Source organism: Salvelinus alpinus, chromosome 8 (genome assembly GCF_045679555.1).
Source record: "Salvelinus alpinus chromosome 8, SLU_Salpinus.1, whole genome shotgun sequence".
Lineage (NCBI taxonomy): Eukaryota > Metazoa > Chordata > Actinopteri > Salmoniformes > Salmonidae > Salvelinus > Salvelinus alpinus.
This window is the reverse complement of record NC_092093.1, coordinates 86,501,347-86,520,039: the sequence shown is the minus strand read 5'-3', so window position 1 is coordinate 86,520,039 and position 18,693 is coordinate 86,501,347. Positions and strand designations below refer to the sequence as shown.

The window sequence follows — 18,693 nt, the reverse complement described above, 5'->3', positions numbered from 1 at the left end:
AGATTTTTGCAATTCGTTCCAGTCGCAGGCAGCAGAGAACTGGAAGGAAAGGCGTCCAAATGAGGTTTTGGCTTTAGGGATGATCAGTGAGATACACCTGCTGGAGCGCGTGTTGCGGGTGGGTGTAGCCATCGTGACCAGTGAACTGAGATAAGGCGGCACTTTACCTAGCATAGCCTTGTAGATGACCTGGAGCCAGTGGGTCTGACGACGAACATGTAGCGAGGGCCAGCCGACTAGGGCATACAGGTCGCAGTGGTGGGTCGTATAAGGTGCTTTAGTAACAAAACGAATGGCACTGTGATAAACTGCATCCAGTTTGCTGAGTAGAGTATTGGAAGCTATTTTGTAGATGACATCGCCGAAGTCGAGGATCGGTAGGATAGTCAGTTTTACTAGGGTAAGTTTGGCGGCGTGAGTGAAGGAGGCTTTGTTGCGGAATAGAAAGCCGATTCTTGCTTTGATTTTGGATTGGAGATGTTTGATATGAGTCTGGAAGGAGAGTTTGCAGTCTAGCCAGACACCTAGGTACTTATAGATGTCCACATATTCTAGGTCGGAACCGTCCAGGGTGGTGATGCTAGTCGGGCGTGCGGGTGCAGGCAGCGAACGGTTGAAAAGCATGCATTTGGTTTTACTAGCGTTTAAGAGCAGTTGGAGGCCACGGAAGGAGTGTTGTATGGCATTGAAGCTCGTTTGGAGGTTAGATAGCACAGTGTCCAAGGAAGGGCCGGAAGTATATAGAATGGTGTCGTCTGCGTAGAGGTGGATCAGGGAATCGCCCGCAGCAAGAGCAACATCATTGATGTATACAGAGAAAAGAGTCGGCCCGAGAATTGAACCCTGTGGTACCCCCATAGAGACTGCCAGAGGACCGGACAACATGCCCTCCGATTTGACACACTGAACTCTGTCTGCAAAGTAGTTGGTGAACCAGGCAAGGCAGTCATTAGAAAAACCGAGGCTACTGAGTCTGCCGATAAGAATATGGTGATTGACAGAGTCGAAAGCCTTGGCCAGGTCGATGAAGACGGCTGCACAGTAATGTCTTTTATCGATGGCGGTTATGATATCGTTTAGTACCTTGAGCGTGGCTGAGGTGCACCCATGACCGGCTCGGAAACCGGATTGCACAGCGGAGAAGGTACGGTGGGATTCGAGATGGTCAGTGATCTGTTTGTTGACTTGGCTTTCGAAGACCTTAGATAGGCAGGGCAGGATGGATATAGGTCTGTAACAGTTTGGGTCCAGGGTGTCTCCCCCTTTGAAGAGGGGGATGACCACGGCAGCTTTCCAATCCTTGGGGATCTCAGATGATACGAAGGAGAGGTTTAACAGGCTGGTGATAGGGGGTGCGACAATGGCGGCGGACAGTTTCAGAAATAGGGGGTCCAGATTGTCAAGCCCAGCTGATTTGTATGGGTCCAGGTTTTCCAGCTCTTTCAGAACATCTGCTATCTGGATTTGGGTAAAGGAGAAGCTGGGGAGGCTTGGGCGAGTAGCAGCGGGGGGGGCGGGGCTGTTGGCCAAGGTTGGAGTCGCCAGGAGGAAGGCATGGCCAGCCATTGAGAAATGCTTGTTGAAGTCTTCGATTATCACGGATTTATCGGTGGTGACCGTGTTACCTAGCCTCAGTGCAGTGGGCAGCTGGGAGGAGGTGCTCTTGTTCTCCATGGACTTTACAGTATCCCAGAACTTTTTGGAGTTAGAGCTACAGGATGCAAATTTCTGCTTGAAAAAGCTGGCCTTTGCTTTCCTGACTGACTGCGTGTATTGGTTCCTGACTTCCCTGAACAGTTGCATATCGCGGGGGCTCTTCGATGCTATTGCAGTTCGCCACAGGATGTTTTTGTGCTGGTCGAGGGCAGTCAGGTCTGGAGTGAACCAAGGGCTATATCTGTTCTTGGTTCTGCATTTTTTGAACGGAGCATGCTTGTCTAATATGGTGAGGAAGTAACATTTAAAGAATGACCAGGCATCCTCAACTGACGGGATGAGGTCAATATCCTTCCAGGGTACCCGGGCCAGGTCGATTAGAAAGGCCTGCTCGCAGAAGTGTTTTAGGGAGCGTTTGACAGTGATGAGGGGTGGTCGTTTGACCGCGGACCCGTGGCGGATACAGGCAATGAGGCAGTGATCGCTGAGATCTTGATTGAAGACAGCAGAGGTGTATTTGGAGGGCAGGTTGGTCAGGATAATGTCTATTAGGGTGCCCATGTTTACGGATTTAGGGTTGTACCTGGTGGGTTCCTTGATGATTTGTGTGAGATTGAGGGCATCAAGCTTGGATTGTAGGACTGCCGGGGTGTTAAGCATATCCCAGTTTAGGTCACCTAACAGAACAAACTCTGAAGCTAGATGGGGAGCGATCAAATCACAGATGGTGTCCAGGGCACAGCTGGGAGCTGAGGGGGGTCGGTAGCAGGCGGCAACAGTGAGAGACTTATTTCTGGAGAGATTAATTTTTAAAATTAGAAGTTCGAACTGTTTGGGCATAGACCTGGAAAGTATGACAGAACTTTGCAGGCTATCTCTGCAGTAGATTGCAACTCCTCCCCCTTTTGCAGTTCTATCTTGACGGAAAGTGTTATAGTTGGGTATGGAAATCTCAGAATTTTTGGTGGCCTTCTTAAGCCAGGATTCGGACACGGCAAGGACATCAGGGTTGGCAGAGTGTGCTAAAGCGGTGAGTAAGGCAAACTTAGGGAGGAGGCTTCTGATGTTGACATGCATGAGGCCAAGGCTTTTTCGATCACAGAAGTCAACAAATGAGGGTGTCTGGGGACATGCAGGGCCTGGGTTTACCTCCACATCACCCGAGGAACAGAGGAGTAGTAGGATGAGGGTGCGGCTAAAGGCTATCAAAACTGGTCGCCTAGAGCGTTGGGGACAAAGAATAAAAGGAGCAGATTTATGGGCGTGGTAGAATAGATTCTGGGCATAATGTGCAGAAAGGGGTATGGTGGGGCGTGGGTACAGCGGAGGCAAGCCCAGGCACTGGGTGATGATAAGAGAGGTTGTATCTCTGGACATGCTGGTCTCAATGGGTGAGGTCACCGCATGTGTGGGGGGTGGGACCAAGGAGGTATCAGAGGTACGGAGAGTGGAACTACAGGGTCCATTGCAAACCAAAACAATGATAATGATAACTAGCCTGAACAACAGTATGCAAGGCATATTGATATTTGAGAGAGACATACAATAAGGCATAAAGTGATTGCAGGTCTTGATTGGGAGAGCTAGCTAAAACAACAGGTAAGATAACAGCAGCAGTAACAGGGTGCTAGTCTAACACAGCAACAACAGGTAAAAATGGCGACGACTAGGCAGAGAGGGTCGGATTAACTACACACAGATCCTGAGTTAAAGCACAGAGCCGACAGATAAAACACAAATAAACAGAATGGAGTACCGTGAATTAATGGACAGTCAAGCATGCATCAGCTATGTAGCCAAGTGATCATAGTGTCCAGGGGGCAGCCGTAGATGGAGCAGGGAGGCCTCCACTAAGCTAGCACGCGGCGTTTAAAGTTAGTAGCCCGGGGGGTGGTCTGCTCAGACGGAGGGGGTCTGCTCAGACGTGGTCGTGTCGACAGAGAATCCAAGCCAGATGGCGATGGCGAAAGAGAGGTTGTGAATTGTAGAATTGTGTTTGCTAACTGGTGCTAGCTTCGTGGCAGTGGCGCTAGCTGCGCTAGCCGCAAGCTAGCTGTGAGGATCAGAAGCAGTGGCTCAGGGATTACGGCAGGAATCCGGCGTTGTTGTCGAGAGACAGTCCGATGCTGGTAAATTGGTGAGTAATATCCAGGCTAATAACAGGGCTGGTGTCTGTGCAGAAGGTAAAAGCTACTAGCAGCGGCAAAAAAATGGCTAAATTAGCTTGTAGCTGGTATTGTAGCCCAAGAATTCGCTGGTAGACCTCTTCAGCTAGCCGGCAGATGGGCCTAGCTCGAGGCTAGCTCAAGGCTAACTGGTGCTTGCTTCGGGACAGAGGTGTTAGCCAGTAGTAGCCACTCGGTTGCAGCTAGCTAGCTGTGATGATACGGTTTAATTGTCCAGAGCTTGCGTCAGGAATCCGGTGATGTGGTAGAGAAAAAGCAGTCCTATATGCTCTGGGTTGATATCGCGCTTGCAGACTGGCAGGTATTGGCCCGGTATTGAAGCTGACTGTGTCCGAGTTGAGGGTGAAGACCGCAGCAGTGGCTAACTGACTACTAGCTAGTTATCTGGCTAGCTTCTGATTGGGGTTACGGTTCTAAAGTATAAAAAAATAGCAGGTCCGTACCACATTGGGTGAGGCGGAATGTAGGAATGTATATTCAGTTCCTAGATGGAAAGTGAAATTAAAATATATACGAAATGTATACGAAAAATACGAAGACTATTTACACGGGACAGGACAAAACAAAGACACGTCCGACTGCTACGCCATCTTGGATTCGACAGAGCCAATGCCTTGGCTTCTCAAATGACTGCCTCGCCTGGTTCACCAACTACTTCTCTGATAGAGTTCAGTGTGTCAAATCGGAGGGCCTGTTGTCCAGACCTCTGGCAGTCTCTATGGGGGTGCCACAGGGTTCAATTCTCGGGCCGACTCTTTTCTCTGTATATATCAATGATGACGCTCTAGCTGCTGGCGATTCTCTGATCCACCTCCATGCAGACGACACCATTCTGTATACATCTGTCCCTTCTTTGGACACTGTGCTAACAAACTTCCAAATTAGCTTCAATGCCATACAACACTCCTTCCGTGACCTCCAACTGCTTTTAAATGCTAGTAAAACTAAGTGCATGCTCTTCAACCGATTGCTGCCCACACCCTCCCGCCCGACTAACATCACTACTCTGGACGGTTCTGACTTAGAATATGTGGACAACTACAAATACCTAGGTGTCTGGTTAGACTGTAAACTCTCCTTTCAGACTCACATTAAGCATCTCCAATCCAAAATTAAATCTAGAATCGGCTTCCTATTTCGCAACAACGCCTCCTTCACTCATGCTGCTAAACATACCCTCGTAAAACTGACTATCCTACCGATCCTGGACTTCGGTGATGTCATTTACAAAATAGCCTCCAACACTCTACTCAGCAAACTGGGTGTAGTCTATCACAGTGCCATCCGTTTTGTCACCAAAGCCCCATATACTACCCACCACTGCGACCTGTATGCTCTCGTTGGCTGCCCCTCACTACATATCCGTCGCCAAACCCACTGGCTCCAGGTCCTCTATAAGTCTTTGCTAGGTAAAGCCCCGCCTTATCTCAGCTCACTGGTCACCATAGCAACACCCACCCATAGCAGGCACTCCAGCAGGTATATTGCACTGGTCATCCCCAAAGCCAACACTTCCTTTGGCCGCCTTTCCTTCCAGTTCTCTGCTGCCAATTACTGGAACGAATTTCAAAAATCTCTGAAGCTGGAGTCTTATATCTCCCTCTCTAACTTTAAACATCAGCTGTCAGAGCAGCTTACCAATCACTGTACCTGTACACAGCCAATCTGTAAATAGCACACCCAACTATCTCATCCCCATATTGTTACTTTTCCACTTGCACCCCAGTATCTCTACTTGCACATCATCATCTGCACATCTATCACTCCAGTATTAATGCTAAATTGTCATTATTTTTGCACCTAGGGCCTATTTATTGCCTTACCTCCCTACTGTTCTACATTTGCACACACTGTACATAGATTTTTCCTTTCTTTGTGTTATTGACTGTACGTTTGTTTATGTGTAACTCTGTGTTTTTGTCACACTGCTTTGCTTTATCTTGGCCAGGTCGCAGTTGTGAATGAGTACTTGTTCCCAACTGGCCTACCTGGTTAAATAAAGGTGAAATAAATAAATTAAATAAAGGTGCTCTAAGGAGGGATACTGATACCGCCTTAGTTTAGTCTGACCTTCACACAGGCTGAGGACGCTCAGGCTAAACATCTATTTGGGATGCAGACAGAGTATTAATGGTCTGTTTCCGTAAAGAGACACTTGACTCAAGAGATATGCGATGAGGGGGAAATGTTTTCTGTCCATCAATAATGCAACCAGTGCAGTAGCTATACGAGTTTCCAAAAGGATCTTATAAAAGATAGCACCATCACCAAATCAACTACCTGATGCTGGGTCAATCCTTCCACACTGTTACTTTACATTCCTTTCTGTACTGCATAAAGGCCAGCTCTCCTCTTTGCTATGCAGAGGCAAATCTAAAATTGGGTTGCCATAGTGACTGAGGCGAACGGTAGCAGAAGCAGTACAGCGCTGTTCCTGCCAGCGTCCCAAACGGCATCTTATTCCCTATTTAGTGCACTATTTTTGACCAGAGCCCTAATGGGCCCTGGTCAAAAGTAGTGCACTAAATAGGGAACAGGGTGCCATTTGGGATACACACGCAGTGTCTCAGGGATGATGAGCTAGCCTGGTAGTCCTCCCCCTATTCACTCTCCTCTCTCAGGAGGAAGGTTAATACCTGGATCTGTGTCAGGCAGAAGCACCTCCACACAGCAATATGAAAGGGCCCTAATTGCATGTCAGTTATGCATGTGACAGAGGGTAGCAAAGACATGCAACCCTGTCATACTAAACTGCCATGACAGACCTGGACAAATGTTGTCGACATCCATCTGCCAAAGATGGGGAATACAGCAAAAAGGTATGCATCCCAAATAGCACACTATTCCTAATATATTGTATCACTTTTAACCAGTCTTATGGGCCCTAGTCAAAAGTAGTGCACTGTATGAGGAAATAGGGTGCCATTTGGAACATATGGGGGTGAGGTCATCCTTGGCCACGTGCGTTCAGCTTACAGTTTGAGGAAGCTCTGCTTGACTATACCCCCACCCCTCTCATTCTCTCTTCCTCAGTTATCCACAAACTCACCACTTTCTCCTTGGAGCGCAGCACACCAAGTTTCCCGAAGCGTACATGGAAAGGGGAGCAGTGGAAGGTCCCGTTAGGCTGTCTGACCACCACCACGTCGATGCAGCCAGACAGCGTGGCCTGGTTGATGCCCTTATACAGCTCCTTCACAGTCACCAGCACCTGGCCTGCCAGCTGGCCCACGTAGTTCATGGTGTCTACCTGTGAATCACACACTGCCATTAGTGAAGATCAAATTAATTGCCAGTAATGAAGGTCAAATTATTTATTATTGTCTGATGTCCAATCCTCTCTGAGCTGAAGGGGTAAAATGGCTGCCTGCTGTATTGCTGAGCAAAGGGATGGGCCATTCTTGGGAGATTCTCAATTGGTTTTGTTAACTCCTCTGTCCTCCGTCCTCTCCTCCTATGAAAAAGGTCAAAGGTAATCGAGGAGAGGGTGGAGGAGAAGAAACGTGGAAACAAATGCACGTATATGAAATGAGAATGTGTGAAGTGGTAATAATTCATTTTAGAGATAAAAGGACAATTAACATATTGTTTTGAAATGTGTGCATGCTTTTCTCCTCCGAGAAAACAACAGCTGATTCAAGGGGGTGTGGCAGATTTCGGCTGAGGAGACTCCACGGGAAGAAGCAATCGAGGACAGAGGCAGACTCCTCCGTTCACCTAATAACCATATTGACACTTGTCGAGCACTCAACCACTTATCGGTTTCCAGGTCACGGAGGAGAGATGACGGAGGAATCGAAGAGAGGACGGTCTTTTTCCTAAATGAGAATCTCCCCTTGATTCAAAAGGGTCATCATCATCATCATCATTTGAAAGCTATCAGGTCAAAAGTTGAAGGATCTAAGGTCAGCCAATCACAAGACACGGTAATCTCTGTTGCCGAGTAGATCCAGGAAACAAAGCTTGCGCACCATAAACCCATCAATCTATGAGTTGCAGGAAATACAGTGACGATTCACACATTGTAACGTGACGACTTTCATTTACCACAAACACAGACGAGAAAGACAAAGCACAAGACAACAGAGCCATGCTGCAACCACTGCCAGTTGAGGGGAAAGGAAACTAGAATTTGAATCTCACTCTCTGTCTGAACACAAAAGTTTCAAACGATCAGAGCAGTTGAACCAAGCTGAATGGAGAATGGAACATCTGAATTCATATAATACTGAGAAATACAAATAAAATGTAGTTCTGAAAGAACATTTCAGATTCAGCAGGGGATTTGTAAAGACCATGTTAAGCTAGGCCTAATGTCTTGGTAAAATGTCCCAATTCTGTATAGAGGAAAATGGGACCAAACACAAATCTCTAGATGTGGCTGCGGTTACTTACAGATTCACGTTTAAAAGGACATTACACTTACAAATCAACATATGTTTTCAGACCTCCAAAGTACTCTAACATCAAGATGAAATCACTTCCCAAGACATTGGTTGTGTAGATCCAGTTATATACCTTCACCAAACACAAATCTCTAGATGTGGCTGCGGATCAAGCAACACAAAAACATGTTTATCAGCGAGATGGATGTTAGTATATGGGGTTACGGTGAGTATTTGGACATAGACAAACACTCCATCCTCAGATGGCGGCAGTAACCAGGTCTAGTTGCTGAGCCTTTATTTGCACACATGCGCTACCAATTAAGGCGATCGACAGTCGGTGTCCCAGCTGGCAGAGTCACGAGGCTGCTGACTTTTGTTGAAGCCTTTTGTTTGTTTTTGAGTCTTTAGTTCCGGCATGCCTTTTTGTATTTTTTTCCTTAACATCAAAGAAGATAAATAATTAAATACGGGACTGAAATAGAATCTTTATGCAGTGCATGTTTGGCTTAGTCTAACCAAACACAGCGACAAAGCCATAGCCCTAACATTATTCAAACTTCAACAACCGGCAATCAAACTTCTCAAGACACTGAAATAAAAAGCATCCTGCCTGCAAAAACCCCTAATGTACTCTTAAATCTCTACACTGTACATTCCTCTCTAGGTTTCGTCATTCTAGGGTTTTTCCTGTCCACTGTGCTTTCGCTTTTGCTTTGCTTGCTTTGGGGTGTGGCTGTGACTGTGTATCTGCTCATAAGACAGGTCCAGTGATGATTTTAGCATGTAAATCTTGGTAGGGCAAACTCAAAAATGTTTTTGGGGATGCATGCCAGCAAAGCCACGACACAACACTAAACAATGCATGAATTGCACTTTAACTGTGACAAACTGTGCCCACAAACTGTTAGGGCCTACATAAAGCTGTCCCAACAGCAGAGTCCCAACACTTTACCACTGCTACACCTGGCTATCAGCGGAGCCTTGTCTGGCAATGAAAAAGTTAATTCAGCCTCATTTACTACCTTTTTAAAATACATAGCTGAAATGGCTGACTTGCTTAAACAAATGTGGTTTCTACTGACCATTGATATGTACAAACTATGGTATAAGGAAACGATGAGTGGATAAGAGGCAATCCGTAATTTTGATTAAGACATTAATGTGCGAGCTAAGACGGACGTAGTCAATATAACTATTTGTTTACCACTATTGAAATGTACAGTGACAGAATTTAGAACATGGGTCGTTCTTACAGTATTCTCCCTGTACACCAAGTCAAAACCGTAGGATAAATAAAGGGGTCATAAGCAGACAATGAAAGCTCTTACAATATTTGATGATTACATTTCTCTAAAACAGGCTGTAGGCTACATATGCACCACCAAGTCAGAACAGAAGGCTAAATTATGAAGGGGAAAGGGACCAAATGATTAGGGTGAGGCACATGGGCTACTTACAGCTTACCTCACAACATACTAGAGGTCGACCGATTATGATTTTTCAACGCCGATACCGCTACCGATTTTTGGGTGACCAAAAAAAGCCGATACCGATTAATCGGACGATTTATTTTATTTTATTTGTAATAATGACAATTACAACAATACTGAATGAACACTTATTTTAACTTAATACATCAATTAAAATCAATTTAGCCTCAAATAAATAATGAAACATGTTCAATTTGGTTTAAATAATGCAAAAACAAAGTGTTGGAGAAGAAAGTAAAAGTGCAATATGTGCCATGTAAGAAAGCTAACGTTTAAGTTCCTTGCTCAGAACATATGAAAGCTGGTGGTTCAATATTCCCAGTTCTTCAATATTCCCATTAAGACGTTTTAGGTTGTAGTTATTATAGGAATTATGACGCGTCGACTATTTCTCTCTATACCATTTGTATTTCCTATACCTTTGTCTATTGGTTGTTCTAATAGGCACTTTAGTATTGCCAGCCTAATCTCAGGAGTTGATAGGCTTGAAGTCATAAATAGCGCTGTGAAGCAAGCATTGCTAAGAGCTGCTGACAAACGCAGTAAAGTTTGAATGAATACTTACGAGTCTGCTGCCGCCTACCACCGCACAGTCAGACTGCTCTATCAAATCATAGATTTAATTATAATAAACACAGGAATCGTCTGATTAATCAGTATCGGCTTTTTTTGGTCCTCCAATAATCAGTATCGGTCAACCTCTATTTTGTAAGTAAGATGTTGACATGATCAGTCCAATCAAAGCTACTGTAGATATAATGTGATTTGACGTAATTTTTTATCTGTGACCAATGACCATGAGCCTTTCTTGGATGGGCACTTCTACTGTAACTCTATGGCAGCACCCAAGGGGGCTTGAACATTCTAGCTCTCCCTATAGATTTTTTGGTGACGTAGTGTCCCCATGAGTGAGAACACTGAGCCAATCACAGCGCAACTAGAGCATATTACCAACCCCTACGCTCTGTATTTTCCGCTGACTTCCCCTCCACCACAGAAAGCGCTGAGCTAGGCTGAAGCAGATGCATTTTGGAGCTGCCTTACTCTGGACTGACCATGTGAATCCATTGAAAGCTATGATCCCTTATTGAGTGTATATGAAGGGGACAGGTTAAAGTCTCGAGACAATTGAAACATGGATTGTGTACGTGTGCCATTCAGAGGGTGAATGGGAAGACAAAATATTTAAGTGCGGGGTATGGTAGTAAGTGCCAGGCGCACTGGTTTGTGTAAAGAACTGCATGCAACGCAGCTGGGTTTTTCACACTGAACAGTTTCCCGTGTGTATCAAGAATGGTCCACCACCCAAAGAACATAAAGCCAACTTCACACAACTGTGGGAAGCATTGGAGTCAACATTGGCCAGCATCCATGTGGAACGCTTTTGACACCTTGTAGGGTCCATGCTTAGGCGAATTGAGGCCGTTTTGAGGGCAAAAGGGTGGGTGCTCAGTGTATATCTATACTGGGAAGGGAAGTAAAGGGGATACCTAGTCAGTTGCAAAACTGAATGCATTCAACCGAAATGTGTCTTCCGCATTTAACCCAACCCTCTGAATCAGAGGTGCGGGGGGCTGCCTTAATCGATGTCCACGTCATCGGCACCAGGGGAGCAGTTGTTGTTGGGGGTTAACTGCCTTGCTCAAGGGCAAAAACTGCAGATTTTTCCCACCTTGCCGAATCTGGGATCTAAACCAGTGACCAACGCTGTTAACAGCTAGGCTACCTGTCCCCCACTGTAGGGGCCTGTAAGGTCATATTGTTTTCTGATAATCGCATAATGCTGTCTGTGTAACTCTAATAACCTGATGGCACTTGTGTTGTTGGTAACAACAGCCTCAGCAAATATTTAGTTTTATCTGCTGCCCCATACAGTTTATAGACAAAGGGTTTAGCAGTCCCTCGTGGCTGCAGCCCGGGCACAGATTACTGCTGTCTGCAGCACAGAGGTCAGTTAGGCCTATAGGCGGTGTCTAAAATGGCACCCTAATCCCTACGGGCCCTGGTCAAAAGTAGTGTACTATGTAGAGAACAGTGTGCAATTTGGGACACATTCATAAACAGTGCTACAGTACCACAGAGTTCACTAATAAAAACCAAAAAGCCAACAGTAACAGTGGCACTTAAAAAGCTATTTTGTTTGGGGATGCTTTTGGGCCCATTCATTTACATGTTCCACTGTAGAAGAGTGATTTGATGGATAAAAAACAAATGCATGATGAACACATAAAAAGGTACACAGTACAGCGCGCGCACACGCAGTAGAGGTCATTGCCAAGGCACAACTCCAAAACAAAATCTTTGCGTGTGGTATAGGAGAATGTGTTGAAACTGCCCTCGTTTCATTAACACAAAAGTAGGACACAGAATATAGCAAAATAACATAACTCCACAATAACCATGTTTAAGCACAGGGCCAGATCCAGGCATACGCGACATAAGCGGTCGCTTAGAACAACCCCTGGCAGCTAGAGGGCCCCGAGCCCCCCCAAAAAAGTTTTTAGGAACTCAGTTGGGGTCTCAGCTTACTATTCAGAGTAAGAATAGCATAATACACGAGGAGAAATTTCGAAATTTGGTTGTGCATCAGCAGTTTGTTTGTACAAAAAGTACTGTAATTTCTGAACAGTTCATCCGATGTGAATGAAAATACCACCAAATGAAAGCTGACAGTCTGCACTTAAACCCCACAGTCATTGTATCATTTTACATCTAAAGAGCTGGAGTACAAACCCAAAACAACAACAAAATTGTCACTTTTACAATAGTTTCCAATTTACTCTAAAGCACTCTACAGAGTAAGGGGGAGACTCACCTCATCCACCACCAATGTGCAGGACCTACCTGGGTGTGTACGTCCACCATTTTTGAACAAGAACGCTCACCACACATCAGCTATCAGATGAAGTGGTGAGGAGTGATATGCCAATTAGGAATGAGGGTGGTCATGATGGAATGGGGCCAGGTTGGGAATTTAGCCATGACACTGGGATTAACACCCCTAACTCTTACGATAAGTGTCATGGGATTTTTTATGACCACAGAGAGTTAGGACACCCATTTAACGTCTCATCCGAAAGACAGCACCCTACGCAGGGCAAAGTCCTTAGACCAGAGGGAAGAGTGCCCCCTACAACCCTCCAACACCCTGGTCTACCATCCAGGGATCGACCAGGATCAACCCTGCTTAGCTTCAGAGGCAAGCCAGCAGTGGTATGCACGCTGGTATGTTGCTGACATGTCAGCTAGGCTTGAGCGGTATACTGTATATACCGTATACCGGGGTATTAGGAAATAGCCACAGGATGGTTTTTCAATACCGTCAAATCAAATTGTATTGGTCACATACACATGGTTAGCAGATGTTAGTGTGAGCGTAGTGAAACGCTTGTGCTTCTAGTTCCGACAGTGCAGTAATATCGAACAACTACCTAATACACACAAATCTAAGTAAAGGGATGGAATAAGAATATGTACATATAAGTATATGGATGAGCGATGACCGAGCTGCATAGGCAAGATGCAATAGATGGTATAGAATATAGTATATACACATGAGATTATTAATGTTTACATATCTTGCATTATTCAAGTGACATTATTAAAGTGACTAGTGATCCATTTATTGAAGTGGCCAATGATTTTGAGTCTGTATGTAGGCAGCAGCCTCTCTGTCAGTGTTGGCTGTTTAACAGTCTGATGGCCTTGAGATAGAATCTGTCCCTCGGTCCCAGCTTTGATGCACCTGTACTGACCTCGCTTTCTGGATGGTAGCGGGGTGAATAGGCAGTGGCTCGGGGGGTGGTTGTCCTTGATGATCTTTTTGGCCTTCCTGTGCCATTGGGTGCTGTAGGTGTCCTGGAGGGCAGGTAGTTTGCCTCTGGTGATGCGTTGTGCAGACTGCACCACCCTCTGGAGAGCCTTGCGGTTGTGGGCGGTGCAGTTTCCGTACCAGGCGGTGATACAGCCCGACAGGATGCTCTCAATTGCGCATCTGTAAAAGTTTGTGAGGGTTTTAGGTGATAAGCCACATTTCTTCAGCCTCCTGAGGTGCCCCACAGTGTCTGTGATGTGTACGCCGAGGAACCTAAAACTTTCCATCTTCTCCACTGCTGTCCCGTCGATGTGGATAGGGGGGCACTCCCTCTGCTGTTTCCTGAAGTCCACGATCATATCATTTGTTTTGTTGAAGTTGAGTGAGAGGTTGTTTTCCTGACACCACACTCCGAGTGCCCTCACTTCCACTTCCTCCCTGTAGTTTGTCTCGTCGTTGTTGGTAATCAAGCCCACTACTGATGTGTCGTCTGCAAACTTGATGATTGAGTTGGAGACGTTCATAGCCACGCAGTCATGGGTGAACGGGGAGAACAGGAGGGGGCTGAGCACGCACCCTTGTGGGGCCTCAGTGTTGAGGATCAGCGAAATGGAAATGTTTCCTACCAATACCACCAACTAAATCTTTGAAGTTTTTCTATAAATGTTAATATTTGTAGCTACTTTTTAAGTAAATACCTGCAGTCAACTTATGCAATATGTTAGAAGATGAAGAACACAATCTGCATTTTCCATTATGAAGCTTACCGTAGTTCCCCAGAACAGTTGAGCCAGTCACGTGTGTGTTTGTAAATAGCACAACTATGTATTTGTATTTATTAAGGATCCCCAAGGCAGCAGCTACTCTTCCTGGATCCAGCAACATTAAGGCAGTTATATACATGACATTACATTTCAAAACACATTAAGTGTGTTCCCTCAGCCCACTACTCTACTATCACATATCCGCAATACAAAATCCATGTATACGTGTGTAGAGTGCATGTCTTATCCTGTGTATGTGTGTCTGTGTGTGTCTCTTCACAGCCCCCACTGTGCCATAAGGTGTATTTTTATCTGTTTTTCTAAATCCGACTCTACTGCTTGCATCAGTTACTTGATGTGGAATTAGAGTTCAATGTAGCCATGGCTCTATGTAGTACTGTGCGCCTCCCATAGTCTGTTTTTGACTTGGGGATTATGAAGAGACATGTCTTGTGGGGTAAGCATGGGTGTCCAAGCTGTGTGCTAGTAGTTTAAACAGACACCTCGATGCATTCAGTATGTCAACACTCCTTACAAAAACAAGTAGTGATGAAGTCAATCGCTCATCCACTTTGAACCATGAGAGATTTACATGCATATTATTAATGTGAGCTCTTCGTGTACATTTATGGGCCAGCTGTGCTGCCCTGTTCTGAGCAAATTGTAATTTTCTGAGCTCCCTCTTTGTGGCACCTGACCACACAATTGAACAGTAGTCCAGGTGTGACAAAACTAGGGCTTGTAGGACCTGCCTTTTTGATAGTGTTGTTAAAAAGGCAGAGTAGCGCTTCATTATGGACAGACTTCATCCCATCTTAGCTACTGTTGTATCAACATGTTTTGACCATGACGGTTTACAATCCAAGGCTACTCCAAGCAGTTTAGTCACCTCAACTTGCTCAAGTTCCACATTATTTATTACACGATTTGGTTGAGGTTTAGGGTTTAGTGAATGATTTGTCCCAAATACAATGCTTTTAGTTTTGAAATATTTAGGACTAACTTATTCCTTGCCACCCATTCTGAAACTAACTGAAACTTTGCTGACGTGTATTGTGCTGCGTAAAGCCAGTGTGTTATGTAGATGACTAGAAATCCAGTTGCATGTCATTAGTAATGATAGAAAAAAGTAAGGGGCCTAGACAGCTGCCCTGGGGAATTCCAGATTCAACCTGGATTATGTTGGAGAGGCTTCCATTAAAAAACACCCTCTGTGTTCTGTTAGAAAGGTAACTCTTTATCCATAATATAGCAGAGGGTGTAAAGCCATAACACATAAGTGTTTCCATTAGTAGACTATGATCGATAATGTCAAAAGCTGCATTGAAGTCTAACAAAACAACTCCCAATCTTTTTATCATCAATTTATTTCAGCCAATCATGTAAGTGCCATGCTTGTTGAATGTCCTTCCCTATAAGCGTGCTGAAAGTATGTTGTCAATTTGTTTACAGTAAAATAGCATTGTATCTGGTCAAACACAATTTTTTCCAAAAGTTTATTAAGGGTTAGTAACAGGCTGATTGGTCGGCTATGAGCCAGTAAAGGGGGCTTTATTACTATTGGGTAGTCTGAGGGCACGCCCTGAGGGCACAACCTTTCTAGTAGGCTTAGAATTAAGATATGGGAAATAGGAGTGGCAATATCATCCACTACAATTGACACGGGTCACGTTATATTGAACGTTCTTTTTGCTTCAATAGAGTGATCAGGGACGTGCAACTATAGTTTTCCTTCACAGAAAATACATTTGTGCAACACATTCAACAGAAAATAGCTTCATTTTCATCAGATGACAACAGAACTGCAACGCTACAATGAAAAAGCAGAGTCGTTTTTGCAAAAACTATGCATGGCCATCATATTTCTGTTTATCCTAGAAAGAATGTAGCCAGCTACATTTCCTAATTTTTTCCTCAAAGTTAATCTTGCATTTTACTGGAGAAAAGTAGGCTGGCTATACTGAGAAAAGTACTGGTGAAAAGGAGCAACACATCAGTCAGACTGCGGTCTGCTGATAGAATTTGCGAACGGCATTCTCAATCGAGTGGAGTGCAACTGAAGCACAAAATGAGTTTGATCCCAAGCAGAAATTACAATAAGAAGCATTTTTTACAAAACGCAGTAAGATACCGTATTTATGAGTTTTATATTTTTCCGCTCCCGCGACCCCTAAATGTAACTTCCTAGTTATCTAAGTAAGTGGCTGAATTAATAAGGTAATGGGGCATCATATTCTGTTGGCTTTCTGCGGTGTTTGAGAAGTCAAAGCCCTTTGGACGAGATGTCTGTACAGCTGCCACTGCTTTACAGCTGCCACTGCTATATTTTGCTCCTCCCCCATATTCACTGAGCAGAGAAGGCAGGCCGGTTGCCCTAGCAACTCCAGACTCCACACAAACACAGTGTGTACACGTGCACAATGTCTCTCATTCACAATCACTTGTAAATGTTCAAAGTCACCAAAAATGACATTCGGTATTTCCTACCTATATATGTATAATTTTATGAGCTGGACCACCTGTCTTTGCAAAAAAAAAACATCAACAAAAACATGTTTGCGAATGTTAGCATATTTTGCTAGCAGCCTCCATGGAAATTTGCTATTACTTGTGCTAATTTTATTAGCATTCTGGTAATTGTGTTTTTTTGCCGCCCACGTGTGTACTAAGCCGATAATACTGTAAATCCCGTGATATGAAAATCTGGATACTGCCCGACCCTAATGTCAGCCACAAAAAACAATTGTTTTTTTTTTTTTTCAATTGGATTTTATTTTTTACATTTGATGAAACCAAATATCTGATTCAATGCCATCTGTTCTATTTTACTATTAAAACAAGTCTATATTTCAAGTTACAACCTATTTCTTTCAACACTGCTCTTAAATGCCCCTTTGGTTAAAGGCCCAATGCAGAACATTTTATATCAATATCAAATCATTTCTGGGTAACAATGAAGAAACTTACTGTAATAGTTTCCATTAAAATTGACAAAAAAATAGCTTCTAAGCAAAAAAATATTTCTCAAAAAATAATTTTGTTAGGACTGTCTGGGAGTGGTCTTTGTTAGAACTAGCTGTTATTGGCAGACACATTTGGAACTCTTATTGTTCTATTCACCAATTTCCTACCTGGTGATGTCGCCAGGCAAGCGAAACACCCGGCCATGCAAACAGGCTGATTAGAAGGTCCTGTGTACATTGTATTTTTAAAAGGCAACTATCAGGAAATGACACTGGTATTTTTTTCTCTCACACTTTTACAGTGTAGTTTCATTAGCTATTGTACAATATGATAAAAAAAACGACATTACATTTTTGGGGGACCGAAATGGGCCTTTAAACCTAATAAATTAATTAAACTAATGGATAGGTCTATACAAACACATTTTTCATGTTGTACCAAGTAGATTTTTTACTTTGGAATTACCTATCCACATTTTTTCAATTGGGTTACAAACAATTCAATACATTTCCTGTTAAGATATTAAGTTGGTTCCAAAAATGAAATAATGACATCAGACTTATTTAAGACTTACACATTAACTGGTTACAATATTGTAACCAAATCATCAATGGAAGCCTTTCCAGGCTCTTGAGTATCACAGTACATATACAGATAGTGCATCATTTAAGATTCAGTGGTGGCAGTAAACATATAATCATAAAAAATGTAAATAAACAGAACACGATACCTGGAATGACATTCACTCTCACAGGTGGCCAAAAATAAACTGAACGCTATGCCCCTTATAGGCTATGCCTCCAACTCTTCTGATAGGCTGCCGCCGCTACATTGCACCCACTGCTATGTAACGCGAATGCACATGAGGTGTTACAAGCAATTTAGAAGATTTCATTCAATAAAAACTAAATAAAATCACACTGATCTGTCAAATTCGTTATTTGATTTCAGACAAATTTAATAGAATAGGTTGAACGAACCAAAGCCTAATTTTGGATCATACCAATCAGAAAAAGCACTTCAGATGAACAACAGTGACGTCCCCCTTTTTCCAGTGCATGTCAGAATTCTGGAGGATTCAATTGGCTACACATCTGCTAGGTCAGAGACCTGCATGTACTAGTACAATGCCTAGGGTTGCAAAATTCTGGGAACATTCAATAAATTCCCTGTTTTTTTTCAGAAATCAGTGAGTAGAATTTCAGTAAAGCAGACATCAAATTAAGTTTGACGAGTAAAGTAACAAAAAATGTCATGCACACACAGAAGGAAGCCACTACATACTCTTGCTGAGCTCAGCTTATGTGAACTACAGAATGGCAAGACCAGACAACAGAGACTGTAAAAAAAACTAGGCAAGCCAGTTAAGAATAAATTCTTATTTACAATGATGGCCTACCAAAAGGCCTCCTGCAGGGACGGGGGCCTGGG

At 43.9% G+C, this 18,693-nt stretch overlaps 1 protein-coding gene across 3 annotated transcripts in view; it reads right to left on the bottom strand.

Moving 5' to 3' along the window:
* The window catches only part of LOC139583834 (phosphatidate phosphatase LPIN2-like), an 83,714-nt gene that overhangs the window by 14,795 nt on the left and 50,226 nt on the right, over window positions 1-18,693 (bottom strand). For 2 of the 3 annotated variants that reach the window (XM_071415358.1, XM_071415360.1), the window contains exon 2: window positions 6,892-7,092. In XM_071415358.1, the coding sequence (XP_071271459.1) occupies window positions 6,892-7,083 (192 nt within the window). In that variant the 5' untranslated portion in view covers window positions 7,084-7,092. The remainder of the gene's footprint in view (window positions 1-6,891; window positions 7,093-18,693) is intronic. The other variant, XM_071415359.1, reaches the window with a different exon arrangement.